The 21,938-nt window shown below is 41.2% G+C and overlaps 1 protein-coding gene across 2 annotated transcripts; it reads left to right on the top strand.

The window, feature by feature from the left end:
- The first annotated feature begins 4,739 nt into the window (after window positions 1–4,739).
- LOC127027960 (zinc finger protein 131-like) lies at window positions 4,740–21,590 on the top strand. 2 transcript variants are annotated; one of them, XM_050913803.1, is made up of 8 exons: window positions 4,740–4,790; window positions 5,415–5,553; window positions 7,608–7,709; window positions 8,874–9,018; window positions 12,006–12,366; window positions 12,469–12,691; window positions 17,051–17,181; window positions 20,300–21,590. In XM_050913803.1, the coding sequence occupies exons 2-8, from the start codon at window positions 5,430–5,432 to the stop codon at window positions 20,951–20,953; spliced, it is 1,740 nt and encodes a 579-aa protein (XP_050769760.1). In that variant the 5' UTR covers window positions 4,740–4,790; window positions 5,415–5,429; the 3' UTR covers window positions 20,954–21,590. The 2 variants fall into 2 exon arrangements, with proteins under 2 accessions (XP_050769760.1, XP_050769759.1); XM_050913802.1 differs by having other exon boundaries at window positions 12,006–12,691.
- The last annotated feature ends 348 nt before the right edge of the window (window positions 21,591–21,938 follow it).

Here is a 21,938-nt window from a genome sequence, read left to right as displayed (position 1 = left end):
ACCAGCAGCTCTGTTGGAGCTGTTAGGTGTTGCTCAGCTGTTTTCTTCAGCTGTGGGGACTTGGAGCCACAGGAGCAGAGCTGGGCACCACAGAAAGGAACGCTTAGACTTGCTGAGTAGTATTTCAGTGCAGTTTTTGACGCCACTTAAGGATACTCATTTCAAGTACCACTCAATTTAAATTATAAAAGAAAAACAACACGGTGTGCATGCCCTGCATATAAGAATGGTTATGTAATGGAGGGAGGTTGGTTCAATGAGGGGAGCTGAAGAGAATTGTGTATTAATTCATGCTGGTAAGGGCTGGGGGTGTAAGCGCTCCCAGGCCCCCTGCCAGTCAGGTTTCTAGAATATTGTGGCAGATCGCATTAAGTAACATAGGCACTTGCACAAATGCAGCAACATAACTTTCCAAAGCACATCTAGAAGAGGAAACATGCATTTTCCTTCAGCAATCAGAATGCACCCATGTATTTGTTTGTTTTGATCTCACAGTTGTTGTGCGATTTGGTATACTACTTCTATAGAACTTGTTTAGCATAACTTGCTTAGCATTAGTAGCTAAATTTGCTGAAGCCTTAGGCTGCAAGCTGTGAACTTTTACCCAGTCAAGTAAAAGAAGGCCCCAGAGCCGGTTCAAGCCAGAAGATAAGGAAGCTACATTCATTAACAGAAGCTGCCACCTTAGAGATAAGAAAAGAAACAGCCCGCCTAGAGACAATGAAAGGACCCAATGAAAAACGGGAAGACCCCAGACCCTAATATTACTACTGGTCCAAACTGTTGCATGAGGGGTGGGGAATTTAGATTGTAAGGGTATAATTGCCCAGGGATTTCTTTGTTCAGGGTCCCTCTTCGGAGGCATCCAGCTCGAGCTGTAGCGCTATTAATAAAAAGGACTTTATAAAAGAATCTCTTTTTGGCTTATTGATTCAGCAGAAACCTAGAGTTGAACCCCGTTATGGTGGCTGGCATGCTTAATTTCCATAACACAGTAAGGGCAGTCAAATATTGCCAGCACTTTGTTACAACGGTAATTTGCACAGACTTGTTGGTTCATTTATGAAACTGGTGAACGCACAGACTTGAGGTCTGGGAAAAACGACGGTGTTTAATCTTATCTTAATGGTGAATTTAATTGCATTTTTCTTTCATGTTCAAAAAGCAGCCGTGCCCCTCCCAGGGGCGGAACAGCCGAGGCCACCTCCCCGCCGCCACACCGCCCTCCGGCGGGGCGCCAGGCGGCCGCCGCCGGCCGCTCCCCCAGCCAACTGTTCTGCCGGGCGGAGTGGCCGCCCGCCGCCGCCAGGGCGCCCGGCGCAGCTCCGGGCCGGGACTGCACGAAGTAACCACTGGAGCCGCCAGTTCCCGCGGCTGCCCCGCCCCGCGCGAGCACTGCCCGCTCCTCTGCGAGGAGCGCCAGCGGCACGGGGGTGTGCCAGCCCTGGGGGAGGCAGCCCGCCCGGCCCGGCCCAGCCCGGCTGCGGCTCCTCACGGCGGCACCGCCCACCCCCAACGGCCGCTCCTCGCCCGCAGCCGTGCGGTGCTGACACACACACGCGCACACCCAACTACAACTCCCAGAATGCACCGGGCCGCCGAGCCCCCGCCCCCCGCGCACCCTGTCGTGTGAAAGGTGACTCTGCCGTGACTTCCTCCGCACGGTGCAGGCCGGGAATGCGAGTCGCGATTGGCTGGCGCCTGCCCCGCTTTTCAACGTGCTGGGGAGCAGGAAGCGGTAACGGCGGAGCGAGCGCGGCAGGGCAAGGGGCTCCTCGCGGTGAGTACCTAGTGGAACCGCCTCCCCACCCCGCGGAGCGCCGCGCCGTTGGGGCGCGACTCGGCCGGGAATTGAAAAGGGATCGATTTAATGCGCGCTTTGATGACGTAATAGCGACTAATGAGGCGACGGTGCTGCTAAACGCATGGCTCGGGCCGGTACTGGTCGGGTCCCCTCCTCGGGGGTGCCCCCGTGGGATACTCGCGCCTGCCGGCGGTCGCCCACGCCGCTCTCAGAGCGCCTGTGTCTGGCAGGCACTCGGCGCTGGCTAGGCCTTCCGCCTTCTCCCGCTCCTGGGACTCGGCGGGCGCTCATTGGCTCCTCCGTCTGGGGCGGGCTCTGCCGCCGCCTTACGATTGGCGGGGGTCGCGCTGACTGCCATCAGTGCCCGTCAATGGGGTTGCGGCTGGGGTGTGGTAGGCTGCAACTGACCACGGGGTACGTGGGCTGAAGCTCGGAGGCGGTGTGTGCGGCCGCGAGGGGCTCTGGCGGGGCCTCGCCTCGCCTCGCCTCGCCTCCGAGAGCTCCGCGGAGCCTCGGGCCGGCGGGGACTGCGAGGGGTATCGACGGCAGGTCGTGGTGTCGCCTCGCAGCCGCTATGGGTAGTGAGAGGCCTCTCCCGCCTCTTCGTAGTGCAGCACCCGGCGTGTGCCCTGCTCGGCTCGGTAGGCCGTGGGTGCCTGGGTCGCCTCTGCCTCAGCGGGAGCGAGGCCTTGTCTGTGGCTGAGAGGAGACCGAGGGGCTGGCTCGCATCCTTGCTCTGTGGTTGTTATTTTTGAAGAAAGATATATAGCCAAGTGCACAAGAAGTTCTCATGTCTGTGTTTTCTTGAAGCAACCACTGCTGTTACCCACCAAACACCCCTCATTCTCCTTTCCTGAGATGGCTACAGTGAGATGGCAGTGGTTTGGCCAGTGCTCAATCTGCTGGTCTGTGTTGTCTGAATTGCCATAACTCTGCTCTGCATGCCTGCATTTGTGCATGATCCATATAGGCAAAGAAAACAAATGTCTAGTGCCTAAAATAAGAGGAGTTCCTGTTGAAGTCCAGGAGTATGGAAATAATAAGATGACTTCATTGAGGTAGATTTATAAGAACAGATCTGCAAATTGCATGCATATCATGTGAGATGCATCCAGTGTCAAAAGTTGATAAGGTTAAGTCAGTAGTCAACTGGGTCTTCCAAGAAAATCCAGGTAAATAACTGAATTGGTCTAGTTTCCATCACTCATCTATGAGCCTGCATGTAAGCGTCAACTTGGATCACTTCTGTCTGCCTTCCTTGGCTTCTTAGTTTTTCTCTGAAGACTGTGCCTTTCACTTCTTGCTCCAAAGTAGTCATGCTCTTATTGAATATATGCTGTTCTGTTGGACTTTCTTCTGCAATATCAGAGTTTAAAATGAGAATACTCAATGAATGCTGCAAATGTATTTAGATATGTGATAAATTCACATTTTTTTACTAGTTTTGTGTTAATTCAGGACAATAAATTACCTATCATAAGTTGTTTTCTTATTCATGATTTTCAGTGTTCTGAGACTGAAACTTTTAAATTTCTTAGATTTGGGGGGAGGGCTTGCTCTTATTTTGAGGTTTGTTTGTTTTTTTTTTTTTTTTTGTAAGATCTTCCTACAAACATGCAACTTGGAAGTAAATTTTGGATAGGTGGAAATCATGAGATTTGGGGGTTGAAATTTTGTTTGGTTTAACTCTTAGGGAATTATGCTTTTAACTGCAAGTCATCTATTCTTGTACGATGTGTCAAAAATGGGCAAGAAGAATTAAACAGTGAAGTAAATGGCTGACAGCTTCCCACATGAGACTTTATGTGGAATACCAGATGACAGAAGAAAGGCAGGAGCTGCTGGTCATCTGTCTTAGACCCATCATTACAGATGAGGTGAAGGCAGCAGCAGCATTCTCTCCCTTCAACCTCACCTTCCCCCTTGCCCTCATAAGATCCTGATATGTATTTCAGCATCTGCTTGGCAAAGCAGTGATAGCAGATAGAACTAGACTTCCATAAGCAGTTGCTTCTGCTCTTCTTTTTTTCATGCTCTTGGCAAAATGACTTCTCCATGGGACAGTTTTTCTGAGATGCAAGAAAGAGTGTGTTTTGTGGTAAAAATAGGAATTCCACAATTTCCTTTACTTGATGTCTGTTAGTAATAAGAAAATAACTTTGCTTTATCATAACCAGGTAATTCTTCTCCTCTCTACTTCTGTTGAACCCCATATACCAGTATGTGTGTTTGTTGGAAGCAAGGTAGAATTTACACAGCTGCACAGGGGAGTTAGCAAGCATGGTGGCATCAGCTCAGATGTGGTTAGTACACGTAAGGAACAGGTTTGTGCTCAGGACTTTCCAATTCCAATCGCACACAAAAAATCTGCACCAGAAGTTAGGGAGCACCTGCTATCTAGTTTCTTCTAGCACTCTGAAGATAACTGCTGCTTTGCCACGCCAGAATTTTCCATCTCTATATTCAATGATTGGTTTGATACTAGCTGCTCTCCTGACTTTCTTCCTTTTGTCAATACTAAGTATAACAACATAGTGAAGGGTATGTCTCAAATTCCTTTAAGACTCATTCAAGCCTAATCACCATCTTCTCTCAGAAACCATATGCTCTTCAAAGTGAGTTAGACTGTGAAAGGAAACAAAGTTTCTGTGTTAATATGACTTTGAAATGTCTCTGCTTTTTCTGTGGCATTCTCAGTGTGAGCCGTGTGAATGTGGGAGTTGAAGATGAGTGCTGCTGCACAGATCTGAAGTCATTTTGCTTGGAGTTAATTTGTGAAATGCTTTCATTGAAGCACTTGGACTCTCTCCAGAGATTCTTTTGCATAAGCAGCACACTAACATCTGTGTCTCATCCACAGGCACAGAGTTCTGCTAAACCTCTTCAGGTTTGAGAACCTCTGCAACTCCCACCCCCAGCTATGTTTGTTGTATAAGTAAGGGAGGAAGAGCCATCAGATTACAAGCCTACATGTCTCTTTCAAAAGGTTGGCAAAGAATATTTCACCTTGCAGGGGGAGAAGTGTAAGAAGGCTGGGTGAATAAGCAGCTCTTTGCTTTTGAGTGTGACAGCACATCCCTGGCAACTCCTATGTACTCAGAAGCTGAAAAGTGCTGCTTTATTACATCCTTATTTAAAGGAAGTAAACATCTTGTGTTCACTAGGTGCAAAATGTGACTTAAGTATGAAAGTTTTCAGAACCGTTCTTCCACCAAGTGGATTGGTAGAATTGCAAGAAGTAACTTTATAAAGATTCTGACATTACGCTGCTGAGATGTTGTAGAATAGTTAGCTGTGGAGATGTTACATCCCTGCAGTATTTGCTTTGAGGGAGGTGGGTCCCTGCTGAATCTGTAGAATAAAGAAATACACTTACCCGCTTTGTTTTTTTCATGTGTATAAATAAGGCCATACTCCACTTCATTAACCCTAATGTTTCCTACCTGTCAGCTAAAATCAGGTAAACCTGTCACCAAGACAGTTTGGTGTTTCTATTGGTTTTGTAGTCCCTGAAAAGTGCTAGTTAGTTCATGTTTGTATACTAACCTGACTGTGCATAGTATTTACTGAGTGGTGCAGTATTCTTACTGTCCTACCACATCTTTTACAGACTAGTCCTTTTGCCATGGAAGCCGAAGAAATGATGGAATGTATCCAGGAATTCCCTGAACACTATAAAGTTATTTTGGATAGACTGAATGAACAACGTGAGCAGGACCAGTTTACGGATATCACTCTGATTGTTGATGGTATGTACAGGCCTGAGAACCAGTTGGTATACAGAGAATTCTGAAAGCTGTGCTGGGAAGCCGTTGGGTTTGTCATAGGTCAGCTGTCAAACTGGGTTGCTAACAAATTCTTGGTTCTGTATTGGTGTGTGAGTTGCTTGCAGAGTTTCATTTAAAATCTTGGTCTGAACAGAGTCTCCAGCAGTGACTAATAATTTTCCTTCTGCTTTTCCAAACAAGGGGCTAAATATTTTCAGATAGAAGCCCACTTTGAAACTGCTGTACTATATTTAACGTGTTGTCTAAGGATTTCCAAAACATTGTAAAAATATCTTTCCCTAACTTGAGCTGACTGTTTGCATGCAGAGAACTTATACAAATATTGGTTGACTGTTTAACAAAAAAAAAAAAAAGCTTGAAATAAGATTGCCTTCTTGCTTCTCTGGTATCTGCCTACTATTTTAATATATAGTTAAAATAGGGTAGAACAACTCACTTTTTTCTATGTGTTCTAAAGACATAAGTATTAGTTTAAAAGGAAGACTGAGATATAAGTGCTTATTATCTCATTAGAAAAGGTGGTGTCTGATAGATCACCTAAGATTGCTTCTTATCCCAAACATGTCTTAGAATGGATGAGCACTTCAAGGAAGATAGGCAGTGTCCACTAGGACAGACTTAGCTAAAGGAGTACCACCTGATCCTTAAAAGGATAGTGTCGTGGTTTAACCCCAGCCAGCAGCTAAGCACCATGCAGCCGCTTCCCCCTCCCCCCCTCCCAGTGGGGTGAGGAGGAGGAAAGGGGAAAAAGTAAAACTCGTTCTTATCTCAACCCACAGTTTAATAACTAAAGTAAAATATAATACTAACAACAATAATAATGGAATATAATAATAATAGTAATGAAAAGGAATATAACAAAAAAGGAGGGGGGGGAAGGGAAAAAAAACCCAGTGATGCACAATGCAATTGCTCACCACCCGCTGACTGATGCCAGAGCCACGATCCGCCCCTCCCAGCCAACTGCCCCCTGTTTATATACTGGGCATGATGTTCCATGGTATGGAATATCCCTTTGGCTAGTTCAGGTCAGCTGCCCCAGCTCTGCTCCCTCCCAGCTTCTTGCACACCTGCTTGCTGGCAGAGCATGGGAAACTGAAAAGTCCTTGGCTTAAGATAAGCACTACTTAGCAACAACTAAAACATCAGAGTGTTATCAACATCATTCTCACACTAAATCCAAAACCCAGCACTGTACCAGCTACTAAGAAGAGAGTTAACTCTGTCCCAGCCGAAACCAGGACAATAGCAAGAACTCACTTGAAGGAAAAGGGTCCTACAGAGCCTGGATTAGAAAAAAGTAAGCAAATGAAGAAAAAATTACTCTTCTGGAATCACTGTAGTTTCACTGACAACGCTTGCACAAAACTTATCCTGAATGTTCCTGCTCTAGTATTACCAAATCCATGTGTTGAGCTCAAAACTGTTTTCTTGTGCAGCTGTGTAGTTCTAATCTATGTTGCTTCTCTTACCTCTGTCCCATGGAGCCTTATGAATGTTCATGCCTGCGCCAGGGAGAAGGCAACACAGTGATGGGGAATACACAGTCTGGAAAACAGGAAGAACAGAGCAGAACTACTTCTGTTCTGCAGGGGTCTTTATGCTGGCAGAAGTGATGATAAAATACATCCGTATGTAAGAGCAGCAAAAACCAAGGAGAGCCTGGATAAAACCTGAGAGCTGAGCTCAAGACATACAGGAAAAAGTTTGCACAGGAATTTCCCATAACTTAAATATCTGAAAAGAGAAACACTCAGGAGTGAGTCCTCCAGCTGATTGAGTTGCAGAGCTTCAGCAAGGTCAGTGATGTCAGCAAGGATCTGCGTGAGATGGGACAGGCTAGCTGCAGTGGTATCCCATGTTACAAGGAGACATACTAAGTGACTATATGCTGCTGGAATAGATTTGTAGACTGGGTGGTTCTGCAGCCGTTCTCTTCTCTGCATTTACACTTATTCTGTACTATGAGTAAGGAAGGTGTTATCCTAAACCAAAATTTTTGTCTCTCTTTGTAGGTCACCATTTCAAAGCTCATAAGGCTGTTCTTGCTGCCTGTAGCCAGTTCTTCTACAAATTCTTCCAAGATTTCACTCAGGAGCCCTTGGTGGAGATTGAAGGTAGTCTGATTCATGCAAATAAAAACCTTCAGAGTTGGGTGCCCAAGCTCAAAATGAATGTAGTATCCTTGGTATGGGCTTAAATGCATGCTTGGTCATATCGATTAGCTTTCTAGATCTCAGCTCTTGAGTTGTTCTGAGGTAGTGTCGTGGCTTAACCCTGGCCGGCAACTAAGCACCACACAGCCAGGCTCACTCATTTCCCCCTGGTGGGATGGGGGGAGAATTGGAAGGGTAAAAGTGAGAAAAAAACAGTTTAATAAGTAAAAAGAAATAATATTTTTTAAACAATGGTAAGGAAAAGAGAAAAAGTAACAGAGAGAGGAAAATAAAACCCAAGACAGACAAGTGATGCAAATGAAAACAATTGCTTGCCACCAACTGACTGATGCCCAGCCAGTCCTTGAGCAGTGGCCCCTCCGCCTGCCTCCCCCCCAGTTTTATTGCTGAGCATGACGTCATATGGTATGGAATATCCCTTTGGTCGGTTGGGGTCAGCTGTCCCAGCTGTGTCCCCTCCCAACTTCTTGTGCACCCCCAGCCTCCTCGCTGGTGGGGTGGGGTGAGAAGCAGAAAAGGCCTTGACTCTGTGTAAGCACTGCTCAGCAATAACGAAAACATCCCTGTATTATCAACACTGTTTCCAGCACAAATCCAAAACATAGCCCAATACTAGCTCCTGTGAAGAAATTTAACTCTATCCCAGCCAAAACCAGTACAGGTAGCTATCACCACTGGAAAAAACTTCCCCTGAAGAAAAATTAAAAAGAAAAAGATGCCTTGGCTGGGGTGCAAGAACAGGATAGACATGGAGCAACACTTGCCTGGTAGGCAAGGAGCAATTTCCTGGAGCAATACTTCAGCTTCCGGTAACTTGCTGCTCAGAGGTCTCTTGAGAGAGAGATCATATGTTTATGTTTAAATATATACTTTTTATTGTTCTATACAAACAGCTTTTTGTCCATCTTATCCTTCCTTTTATCTTTGTCGTGGCATGACTGTAGTTGTTCCAGATTCACATGTTTCTATAGTAGACTTTTTATTCCAATGTGAGCCTTTCAAGGGTGGCATCTTCATGAAACTGGCTGTCAAAGTACTGTGAGCAGGCAAGTGTGTAAGACTGAGGAATTGCTAAAAGAGGCTGCTTTTCTTGCTTGTAAACAGGTGTAAGTAACATGGCATTTCGTCACCTAATTGAGTTCACCTATACAGCAAAACTAATGGTCCAAGGTGAGGAAGAAGCAAATGATGTTTGGAAAGCAGCTGAGTATCTACAGATGTTAGAAGCGATCAAAGCACTTGAAATCAGGTAAACACATAAGCCTCTTTTTCTTCCCAACACTGAAATGTAGAGTCTTAAGAATCCTTTTACAAGAGCTGGCTGCCAGTATTTTGCAGTGCTGTTCTTTATCCTGGAACCTCCTAAACTTGTGTGGGACTGTATACTCTTCTACTATAAGATATGGGTCAGAATTATAAAGGCTAAAAAATGAACGTCACGTTCTTTGGGCTGGAACTCGATGACAAGTGACATGGCTGGTAAATGTTGCAGACACTGTAGGGCTGTGACTTTGTGGTAACTAATACCAGGTCTTTGTGCTATCTGACTGCCCATACCTGATTGAGAGCTGGGCATACAGTGACGATGTCTCTCAGGTAATTAGACCACATTAACAAGTTTGTGCTGGTGTTTTGATTTCATGCAGCTTTTTGCTTTCAAGAGAATAGGCAGTGATTTTAAAACTTCTTGGTGCAAAATTAATCTCTCAAACTTCTTGAACAAATGTAATTGTTATAATTGGTTTTTATATGGGATCAGTACTTAATCAAATGTTGCTGTGGCACCTTTTATCCAGTACGAGGAACTGTACTCCATTACCAAACTCCAACCTGAGAAAAGCAGGTGCCATTCCCATCATGCTGTTTTTCTTTCCCTTCCTTCCCTTTCACAAAGTGCTGTCATGTTCTCATTCCTTCTGTATGCTACACTGTTCTTCTGTCATGAAGCAGAGGGAGGGGCAATAAATGCCTCCCAGCATTACGGTTATCCTTGCTTTCTCTTCTAGACCTGCTGAAAGGTCTTTGTGTTCAGGCTAAGGAAAGACTGTTGCTTCCTCTTTATCTCCCCATAGACACACTAGCTAAGGAGAGCGGCATTGACCCTGAGTTCCTCTAGTAGCCAAACAAACAAAACCTCCATGACATGGTACACTGGAAACTTGGTTTTCAACATCAGTGTTGATTTTTTTTTTTTTTTTTTTTTTAATCAACTTATTCTGTGGATTGGTAGCAGAGCTGAATGTTTGTGTGTTTGTTGGTTTGGTTTGTTTTTTTTTAATAGGAAAGATGGGATTGTGCATTTCTAGTCCTACCTTCCAACCCCACCAACACCCCTTTTTTTTGACATTATTAAGATTAAGCATGGTATCACCAAAAGAACTTTTTTTTTTCATTCAGGAAAAAAGCAGACCTTTGCTGTCTGCTTGAGAAATTTTAAAAGACACTTGAAACTGAAAAAGTATGTTCTAGTTGGTATCACTTTGAGTCTGTGTACACCAGTAGAGCTGTTGAACTCTGAACTTCAGATTAGTCCGTTAAGCTAAACTGTCCAGCCTGCAATTATTTCCCACTATTGTATAATGTTATGCAGTTTGTTGGTTATGCATCACTAGTAAACACTGTAATTCTTATGTTACAAGGAAACAAATGTTTTGCTTAACAAATACACGTTAAGCCAGTCTATTCTTAGAGTTATTTCCATTGTTCATAGATTTTGAAATTTTTTTTTATTTTTGGTGGGGTTTTTTTTGGTTAGAAAAACAAATTTGAGTACCACTGTCAGTCTTGGTTTTCTCCTCCACAGTAGGAGGGGGAAGAATTGCAATACAGTGCCTCTGTCTGAGCTTTGACTGAAAGGGGTAAGTTTCAGAAAGTTCAGCTAAAGTAGAGACTATAGAACTAACCATTTGTGTAATGCATCAGTTGCACATCACATAATCTAGACTAGAAAGAAAACAACCAGCTGTTATTCCTTGAAGTACAGTGTATTGTATGTGTGTATCCCCATTCAAAATTTCACACCTGAGCCACACAATGTGCTCAAGGACGGTAGTTTCCTCTTTGCTGAGCAGATTATTATTTTTGGTACGTGATCCTGGAGCTCCTTGCAGTAATGTGCAAAGTAACTGTCACCTTCTAGACATCAGAAATCCAGGCTAGATGAAACTATAAGTTTAGCTGCTCTGTCTTCCTGTATCTGAATATAGTAAGGTGCAATTTAATAAGCTGTATCCTGCATTAGGTCATTAGCCACACATCTCTGCCATGTGACATACAGATACTGGAGAAAAACTTTATCTCTCCTATTACTAGAAAACCTGAAAGTGATAGGGAGTAGATTACATAAAAGGATTCATCAGGCTGCAAAGGAAGGTAAAAGCACAAATTACTCTTGTCAGTCTGATTTGAGGGGAAGATAGCCACTCATTTTCGAAACTGATAATCAGTAGTAAAACCTCCAGCATGTAAGTGCTGTGGATAATCGTGAGGGTGGGACTTGAAAGCATTGGCCCACTCAGCTCTGTCTGTGTTTGAGATGGGATACTATCCCTGACATCTTGGAGGAAGGGGGTTGTGTGTTTATGGTGCAAGAAGAGGAACAGAGCTGAGGGTTGTGTTTAAGCCCAGAAAATTAAACTAGAATACTCTTTCCACATCCCAGTGGCTTTTTTTTTTTTTTACCTCAGCTGTTAGCTGTGTGCTTTTCTGAAGTACCAGATGTTATAATAATCATTGTGTGAAGTCACAGCTGTAGTGTTTTCTAACAAGCTGTAAGCACTGCAGGCAATTGCGTGCACTCCAGAGCTTAAGAGGTGAATAGCATAGGAAGGACTTGAATCTTATTTCTGAATAGGCAGACCAAAGAACTCCTTCCTTCAGGGAAGTTTTCTTTCCAAGTACAGAATTTCACAAGTTTCTTAGATAAACCTATGTCATTAGGCTAACTGGCCTTTCTTCTCGATAGGTGGTGTGTATCGTTCAAGCAAAGCTATTTAAAACACTCTAGTAACCTTATGTCAAAGGCTCCACAGCTTTAACCGTACTATTCTACAGCTCTAAGGAGTATAGATTAAGGACAAATTAGCTTCTGAAATGCATGCAGGTTGTGTGGTCGTTCATCGTTTGGCTTCTTTGAGAAACAGCTAACGAGTGTTTAATGTAGAAGCTCAGTATTGGGCAGGAATTGTTATGTAAGTGCTTATGGATCTTAACCATGTTTATGCAAATGCTTTGCAGGAACAAAGAAAATTCATCACACTTAGAATCAAATCAAATGCAAGGTAAAAATAAATCAAAAAAGAGGAAGATAGCTGAAACCTCTAACGTTATCACAGAAACACTGCCATCTGCAGAATCGGAGCCTGTTGAAATTGAGGTTGAGATTGCTGAGGGGACAATTGAAGTGGAAGATGACAGCATTGAAACACTTGAAGTAGCTTCTGCAGAGCAGTCTATAAAGTACATACAGACAACGGGTACATCAGATGAATCTGCTTTGGCTCTTTTGGCAGATATCACCAGTAAGTATCGTCAGGGAGAGGCAAAATGCCAGATCCAAGAAGAAGGTGATAGTGCAACTGATCCCTCATGCAAACAGGTAGAAGGTATTGAAATTGTGGAACTTCAGCTGTCACACGTGAAGAATTTATTCCACTGTGAGAAATGTAACCGTTCGTTTAAATTGTTTTACCATTTTAAGGAACACATGAAAACACACTCTACTGAGAGTTACAAGTGTGACATATGCAATAAAAGGTACCTACGAGAGAGTGCTTTGAAACAGCACCTCACCTGTTACCACCTTGATGAAGGTGGTGCCAGCAAGAAGCAAAGACCTAGCAAAAAAATACATATATGCCAGTACTGTGATAAGCAATTTGACCACTTTGGACATTTTAAAGAACACCTCCGGAAGCACACAGGTAAGAGCACTGCTATGGTCTTGTACTTGTGGCTTTGGCTCTAGCATTTTGGGTTTTTGCATGTTTTGGGGAAATAGAGAATATGTTGAAGAGAACACGTGAGTCCTGAGTACTAGAAATACTTGGCTTCTAGTTACAACTAAAATGCTGTTTTGGTTTTTTATTTTATTTTTTGTTTTCCATTTATATAAACTTTGAGGGATTGAGGTGGTTAAAAATAGGCACCTAAAACCAGAAAGCGCTAATGAAGCTTCTCTCAAGTCTATTAAATCTTAAAGATTTTTTCAAAATCATTTCTTAAAGCATGTTTTCTTCTTCAAAAGTGCCAAACTGAGGAGCTACTCTTATTTTCACAATTCTACTAGTAAATGTTTCTGTTGAAATATGATCTGAACTGTGAGCTTCTCAGTGGAATACACAGTTTAAAGGGTTTCTTTAACTAACAGAACTTCTGAGCAAATGCCTATTAATGCATTAGGCATAAAATACCCCCTAACAACTCTCTCGTACCGTCTTGTTTGAAAGTTTTATTCTTGCTCTTGATATCTCATCTATGATTTCATTTTCTTTGTTAATACAGCAAAACATTTCTAGTGACTATAGTAGACTTTTGTTACTGTAAAATCTGCCTCTGAAATCTGGATAGCATCTTTTGAGTATAAAATGACTTGTGCTCCTTCTATATAATATGGGAGGTTAAGACGCTATTTCTTAATCTCTCTGAAAAGTTTGTACTATCTGAATAGGTACTGAGCATTATATAGATAGCTCTCTGAATGTAAAATATATGTTGTCCTGATCTTTCAGATGTTTTTGTTTAATATGTCAGTCATGAGTCATCAGTAAGAATTTAATGGAGGGTAGCAGTCCTATTTCTTTCATGGCTTGTTGTTGCTGCTAAAGCCTTTTAATTGGAACTTCTTTGCATCTGTGTATGGGACTGCTGAGTATTGATATATGACACTGTATCCAGTCTACTCCCAGTAGCCCCTTAAAAGTTGCATTTATAAAAAGTCTTTGGTAAATCCTTATCCCCTATGAAGTAGGGAGTGTTTCTCTATTATGACCAAGCCAAATACAAGCTACTTAACAAAAGTCTTTTCAGAGAAAAGTTTGTGGCAGATTAACAGAGTAACCCAAATATCACAGTATGTTGGTTGCTGTTGTGACAAAGGATTTTGGGGATGAAGCAACTTAGCATATCACAGGAGATGCAGAGTACTTTCTAAATATTTATTGATACAAGTATAACACATGGAATCTAATTACTTCCAGTTCAGCATTTTGAGAGCCTTAAGCTTAAAATTAAACCAGATACTACCATTTAACTGTGGTCTCCTAAGGTCAGTGGAAAAACTCCCATTGAGCCAAAGGCTAAGTTCTTAATTCTGTATAGCACTGGTTGAATATGAAAATGAAATTAAAAGGCCAAGGAGAAAATGTCCTACAAAGTATTTGATCCTGCTGCTGCTTAATCTCAACACCAGCAATAACATGAAAGTAGCAATTGGAGCAGAAATAGACACCTTATCAGGGTTGGTAATTCTTTTTGATGTAGGAATTTGACATTACCAGTGGCTATTATCTTTGTCTCAATAAAAGAAAGGAAGGAGAACTATAGAGTTTCTTTCTTGCACTTGCGTACAGTGCCTTAAGCAGCTTCTGAATCTCTGGAAGAAAAATCTCAAAATTGTCTTGTATGTCATGTAACTGAACGTACTAACAAAGTCACCTCCAGAACTTATAAAGAGGGAAGTTTTTGGGCCTGATCTAATGATTCTTTTCCCTTTATGAGAATGAATGAGACTTCACTTGCCAATCATAAGTAACTCATAGGACAGAAATTCTGCAAGGCTGCACTTAAATAATGTATATCTGTTGAGTTCAATAGCTCTAATTTGTCTTACACAAGAAGAGCAATTTCCTCATACAGAAATCAATCTTAGAATGAAGCTACTGCTCTCAATATGCTTGTCTAATCCTGGTGTTTTGCAAAGCTTATATCTCCTAGCAGAAAGAGACACTGAACAGCTTTGATTCCCTCTGATTTTACTGGGAATTTTGACTGCTGAATATTTCTCAAAGTTAGGCCGCCTTGATTATTTTTTCTTTTTTTTTTTTCCTTTTATGGAGAGCGTGCGTGTACTCACATGAGCGAAGGTGGAAGTGAAGGAGTTGTGATGTGCTCCGAGCAGCCAAATTAATCAGCCCTTGTCTGAAAACCCTGTAACTGAAGTAATTTGTATGCAGATTATACAAAGTTCTTAGGAAAAATTAATCAAGATCTTTGCCATTCTTCATAAATCTAATATATGTTTTACAGGAAGTATACTTTGAACTGCAAATAACATCTTCCATAGGAGTGAATAAATGGACTCTATTTACATACCTTGAATAAATGATCCCAAGAAGTTCATTTGATAAATGCCTGCCTTTGTGTTTGTGGTGGAAAAAAGAAAAAAACAAACAAAAAACCCCAACTAGGCTTACTATTTCTCTCTAAACCTAATCTAAATAATGATATGGCAGCTTTATGGTTATGGTTGAATTCCCTGGTATTTCTTACATATTAGGCAAATAAAAGTCACTGTGTTGTTATGAATGTCTTTTGGGTTAAAAAAATATTTATTTTGAACAATCTCCTTCCTGTGGCTGTAGGATTATAAAGGACCAGCACAATCTTGGACTATCTTAGGTCAGAATTTCTGTCCTGTGAGTTACTTACAATTGGCAAGTGAAATCCCACCCATTCTCATAAATGGAAAGAAGATAATTGTTAGATCAGGCCAGAACCCTCCCTCTTTATAAAATCTCACTTAGATGAGACTAAACTCATAGTTGGATGACACCCAAGGGAAGAGAAGCAAGTTGTCACCTTTAGCAGAGGAGTTTATCCCCTAGCTCGCCAGTGTGTTTCTCAAGCTAGAGGCAGGCTGACACACTCTCTGTGTTTTCCATCACTGCTGTGACCAGTGCAGCCGAGGTCGCAGCATTGATTTGCACTGTGCAAGAAGTCACACAATGTCTTTTGGCCTTTGGATATCGCCACTGTTGTCTTTGAATTGTCACTTTCAGATACTTTTGGCAGAATACATTGAAGATTATTGAAGAATTTGAGTAAGAAATAGAATAAATCTGTCCTTGACTGGGTGGTGCCTTGCTCCAAGTAACTCTTTAAATGTGACCAGATTGCAGGGCAGGTGAAGATCTGTGGTGTGAGTTTTGTTCTGTAGTATCCTCTTGGCTCACCAATGTATTTGGTTGCTCACGTAAAGTCCGTGATTTTTGATCTACAAGACTGATGGCAGTTCAGCATCCTCTGCATTACCTGTACAACAGTCTCCAAAAACATAGTCTTTTATAACCATTAAGGGGAATATTCCCACCATTTAACATTTTTCTGTGGCCTTCAGGTGTATAAGCGAGAATTATAGGCTACTTGTGGATTTCTTTTGAAAAGCTAGTTAGGCACTTCTGAATATCTTTATTTCTGAAAATACAGGTTTATTGGCTTTCCATCTCAGTAGTCAATAACTACTGCATTCCTGAAAATGTAGGCTTTTAAACTTAATCTAGCTAGAATAGATTCCTACGTTACTCATTGAAATGTCTCAGCCTCTTTTGGAGTTCATTAAGTAGTTTGTTTCAGTAGTTATGTTGGTATCAGTACCTCCACAGATTAATTATCAGACTTTCAGAAGAAACACACTGTTCCTAATTTTTTGTACTTTAATTTCCTTGAATTTCATTGCGTTTGTGCATGATGAAATTAGTAAACAGAGACACCAGTTGTTCTTTGTTACTACTTGATGATGGTAATGACAATATACTACTTAGGATGAAAGTTTTGGGTTTTGTTTTGTTTGTTTTAATACTGATGCACTGTTACTTCATGGTCATTCTGTGCCAACTTCTTTTTCTGGAGCTCAGTTTCAGCTCTCAAGCATAAGCTGTTATTGTTCTTGAAAATAAAACTGTATTATTTAAATACTTCCTTCTTTAATGTGTCACTTATATACTAATGTTGAGTCTTTAACTTAATATTATCATTAATATTTAAGATATTTCATCAGAGTAGTAATCTAACTTCCATAAAAACCTAAATGTACCTTAAATGGCACTGGGAATTATGTTACTTTGTTTGTTTGTTTTTTATAAATGAGAGTTATGACTCCATGTTAGGTTTTTGCCCTCTTGTTTACATAGAATGTCTTTCTCTCCTTCTGTAGAATAATCCAGTTGGCTATGTCTTTACAGCATATTTATCAACCTACACAAAAGGGAGAGGGGAAGGAAGGAGAGCTGACCGAAAACTGGCTGGTTTTATACGCTTACAAATCCCTGTGTCTGTCTTAACAGGTGAAAAACCATTTGAATGTCCAAACTGCCATGAACGTTTTGCTAGGAATAGCACACTCAAATGTCACCTGACGGCCTGTCAGTCTGGAGCTGGAGCTAAAAAGGGAAGAAAGAAGCTGTATGAATGTCAGGTGGGTAATGGAAGTAGCAGAGTCTGAGGCTAGATACCTCCTTCCTGTGCTGAGGGAGTGTGGGAGTACTGAGCAGGAAAGGCAACAAGAGTGGGCTTATGTCTCTAAGAACTACTTTTAGTAAAATAAATTATAAAGATTGCATTCAACCACAACATGAGGGTAAATTCTTATATCTAAATAGTTCCATTTAAAATATGGAATTACTGATATGGAGCTTCATAATACTTTGTTAATCAGAGACATTCTTGTGGGTAGGTAAGTGTTCATCTGCATCTTACTGATCTTTCTGCTTCCTTTTCAAGGTTCTTGATGCACTGACCTAGGCCTTTCCCGCTTGTGAGCATTCTTCACTAAAGTCCAAAATACAAAGTACTATTTTATTTCCTATTTTATTATTCTTCTGTTTAATACCAATATATTGACTTTGTCTGGAAAGTCATTCTAACTTATGATGACAATCTGTAATGTATTTTAAGCAAATATAAATGCTGTAGATGGATAGCTAGGGTACTTGGTCGCTATACGTAGCTGACACTTGAAAAGCTGTTCAGAAGAATGTTACTTAGCTTTTAAAAGCTGATTCTGAAAAGCTAGAAAATGAGAGCTGAGGTTGGTTGTAGCATTTTTATTTGCCGTTTTGCTGCTCCACTGCTGTGATAGTCTGTTGTGGTTTAACCCCAGCCGGCAACTAAGCACCACACAGCTGCTCGCTCACTGCCCCCACCCAGTGGGATGGGGAGGAGGAAAGAAAAAAAGAAAAAACCCAAAACCTCGTGGGTTGAGATAAAGACAGTTTAATAGGACAGAAAGGAAGGAAAAATAATGATAATGATGATAATAATAATAAAATGACAATAATAATACTAAAAGAATTAGACTATACAAAACAAGTGATGCACAATGCAATTGCTCACTACTCGTTGACCGATGCCCAGTTAGTTCCTGAGCAGCGATCCGCCCCTCCCAGCCAACTCCTCCCAGTTTATATACTGGGCATGATGTTCTAGAGTATGGAATACCCCTTTGGCTAGTTTGGGTCAGCTGTCCTGGCTATGCTCCCTCCCAGCTTCTTGTGCCCCTCCAGCCTTCTTGTTGGCTGGGCACGAGAAGCTGAGAAATCCTTGACTTAGTATAAACACTACTTAGCAACAACTAAAAACATCAGTGTGTTATCAACATTATTCTCACACTAAATCCAAAACACTGCACTATACCAGCTAGTAGGAAGAAAATTAACTCTATCCTAGCCAAAACCAGGACACAGTCTCAAATAAGAACGTACTTCCCCCTCTCCCCCCCCTTAAGGCTTTCACCTTATTCAGTTCACAGAATGGCTGTAGTTTGAGGTTAAATTGGGTTGTGTAGTAAAGAAAACTGCTGGATATCGGCTTTATTTGTTCCAAAAAAACAGAGTGATCTTATTCACAGAAAGCAGTGAATACTGCAGGAGATGAATGAATTCTGTGTGTTGCTAATCAAATTTAATCAGAAGCTTCACTGATGCTGTTGCATTGTTTAGTTGTTATGCTAGTCTGAAGTTAATTCTTGGGAGCATACCTTTGTCTTAAAGATAAGTTTGTTTTGAACATGAGAACTACTGTATAACACAAAATTGTACCTAGTAGCTTCATTGAAGATACCGTTTTGTCTTTGTGACCCTTTGGTTTAATTGCTTCACCTCATAGCTTTCTCTGTTACAGATATTGTGAATGTGGGTTAGTGTTATTTCAGCCTGCAGCAACTACAGCAATTCTTGGATAAATTTTTCTTGAATTTTTTTCTCTTTTTAGAACTAAATTTGAATAGTGTTCAATAAATAAAATCTTGGCTCACTGAACAAAGAGGAGAAAACAAAATTGCACTTGCTTGATGAGCACTTTTGGTGCTCTTCATTGTATGCCTTGAGTACTGAATTAGGCTCCACGTGGCAAGAACAGTAATTATGTGCTTGGGCATTACTGATAGTCATTACCTTTATGTATGACTAAGTAATTTTGAGTGCTTATCTAGAAGGTTAGTATTTTAAGAAGTGCGTGTGCAACTTCTTTCTAAAGTGTGAGCCTGGGGGGGGAGGAATGACAAAAAGTATGTCACTAGCATCACAAACATGGTTTTAAGACTTCAACAGTAAAATGGGGATATTCAGCTCCATTACACAGACCTGTTCCTTGAGTTAATCCCTGTCAGATACTCCATCATCCTTCTGTGCTGTTGCTGAAAATTGAGGAGATGGAACATTCTGTTTCAAAAATATTTGCCAACGGTGAAGGGGTGCCAACAGTGAAATGCATGTTCTTTGCTTCTTTCTGCAGCCAAGAACACTTGCATGGACAAAGACCCCTGAGCCTGTTTCTTTACTCCGAGCCTGACTCTACCCCACTCTTCTCTCTCTCCTACCCTGGCACCTCATTCATTTCTGCAGTCTCTGTGTGTTGTTTTCAGGCTACTTACCTCAGTGTCAGCTGAAGGGAAGGAAGTGTGCTAATGTGCTTTGTGAAAATAGTGTGTCTGCAGTCAAAGCAGTACTTTTAGCTGGAAGAGACTTAAAGGGATGGAGTTTTAAGAGACTTTTATCTGCTGAAATCACTCAAGTATTTTTTTGAAATGGCAAAATGGGAGAGTTTAGTCTAGCCAGGTAAATCTTACAATGCCATGAACAAATGAAAGCTAATAAGGAAAAGTTGGCTAGTAGTACTGCATCTAGAACTTCAGTAAAAGGACAGTTTGTATTATACTTTCATCATATGATATTATTACATAAATAGTTTTCCACCCAAAATTCTAGCACCAGACATTTATTGGGACGTGAATCTGTATGTGAATTTCACATAAGGTTAAAATAAGAAAACTTTCAAATGCTGTACTGACTCATAAATTTTGTAGGTATCCTGTGTATGCACAACTCAAAATGGCACACTGTTTCTTAAAAATAAATAAATATCAGGTCTTCTGTTCATCTGAAGCTGACTTCTCAGCTTTTACCTCTAACGTACATGTTTGTTTTTTAATCCAAGTAGCAAGAAGCTACACTGTGTGAAGCTATGATCTGAAATAGGCACTATACTTTGTCATATTTCTGTTGGCACCGTTTAACATACTGTATCTTTTGTTTCAGGTTTGTAACAGTGTGTTTAACAGCTGGGATCAATTTAAAGATCACTTGGTAATACACACCGGTGACAAACCCAACCACTGTACCTTATGTGATTTGTGGTTTATGCAAGGCAGTGAGCTGAGAAGGCATCTCAAAGACATGCACAATATTTCAGAACGAATAATGACAGAAGAGGTTCTTCCAGTGGAAGCTGAACCAGTAACATCAATGACTATAATAGAACAAGTGGAGCAAGTCCACGTCCTACCAGTAATTCAGGTACAAGTGGATCCTGCACAGGTAACTGTGGAACAGATGCACCAGGATCTCATACAGGACAGTCAAGTGAAAGGCACACAGATGGAGGAACTGCAAGAACAGGTGCAAATTAGTTACTTGGAAGTTGAACACATTCAGACTGAACAAGGTGCTGAAGTTCATGTGGAGCAGTTACATGTTGAGCATGTAAATCAAATACAGATGGAAGAAGTACAGGCAGAACTTATAGATGGAACAGACCTGGAACAAGTAGAATATGAAAGTGTTGATCAAGGAGAAGCAGAAGAAAAGGAAACTAGTCAAGTAGATAATGTAGATAAGGAAGATCATGAACAAGCTGAAGACTTAAAAACTCAACAATTATTGGACACACAGAATGAAAAGGTGGATGACTAGGACAAATAACTACACTGTGCAGGTTTAGGAATGAAATACCCAGTTATTTTTGTTAGCTTTTACATTGGTTTTTGAACCATCAGTGGTCATTTTTTCCAATATGCTGTCCTTAGGAAGCTGGAGAAGTGAACCAAAGTTAGCTTTCTTCATGTACAACTAAACTTCTCTCATATGTGAAAAATAACTTTCCCATTCATGTAATACCATGGACCAGAAACTACCACAGAGATGGACAGCTTTGTGAGGATTTTAATAATGAATAGCTTGTATCACTGTTACACCATCCCTGGGTACATGTAAGAGTAACTTTACCTCTTGCTATAGAAGCAAACTCTTGTTATAGATTTGCAGGGTGTCTGTGGCAGAAGAATCAGTAAAATCTGGTGGGTTCTAATGTAAGCAGCCAATCGGGTACCTGTGAATTTTCTGGGCAGACTGTTTGCTGTATCCTAACAGCAGTCCCTAACTTTCAGGCTGGGGAAAAAACATTGTTGCTGGAGGTCTCGGAGCACAAAAATCCTGTGCCTTTTCAATGCCGGCTGGTTAAATTTCCACAAAGCTCCTAGAGTGTTCAAGAACCTAGTTCAGTAAAAGGCAATGTAGGTAATGTTATAGCGCTTTATATTTTTGCTTAAAATTGTCAGCTACTGATTTTTTTTTTTTTTTTTTTATTAAATTTGGGGGGGGTGAGGGAGGAAACAGATTCCATGTGGAGGCAGCAGGACACTCTAAAAGGGATGCTTTAAATTAGAAAAAGCTCAGTAGAATCTGTGGTAAACATGAGCTGGAAGAAAGCTACCAGCAGACTCTCTTCTTTTATAAATCATCTTTTTTGAAAATGAATATTTTTAAACATAAATATAGAGAAGACTTGTCTATATGGTATCAGGTTCCTGTTTTTTTGACATGAAATTCTGACACTTGACACAAAGATGTTGTACTAAAAGTAAAAGCCATAGGTACGAGTGCTAAAATGTGGATTGAA

Source organism: Gymnogyps californianus, unplaced genomic scaffold (assembly GCF_018139145.2).
Source record: "Gymnogyps californianus isolate 813 unplaced genomic scaffold, ASM1813914v2 HiC_scaffold_109, whole genome shotgun sequence".
NCBI classification, from domain to species: Eukaryota; Metazoa; Chordata; class Aves; order Accipitriformes; family Cathartidae; genus Gymnogyps; species Gymnogyps californianus.
Note: the sequence above shows the minus strand (reverse complement) of the source record. Positions and strands in the feature narration are given on the sequence as shown.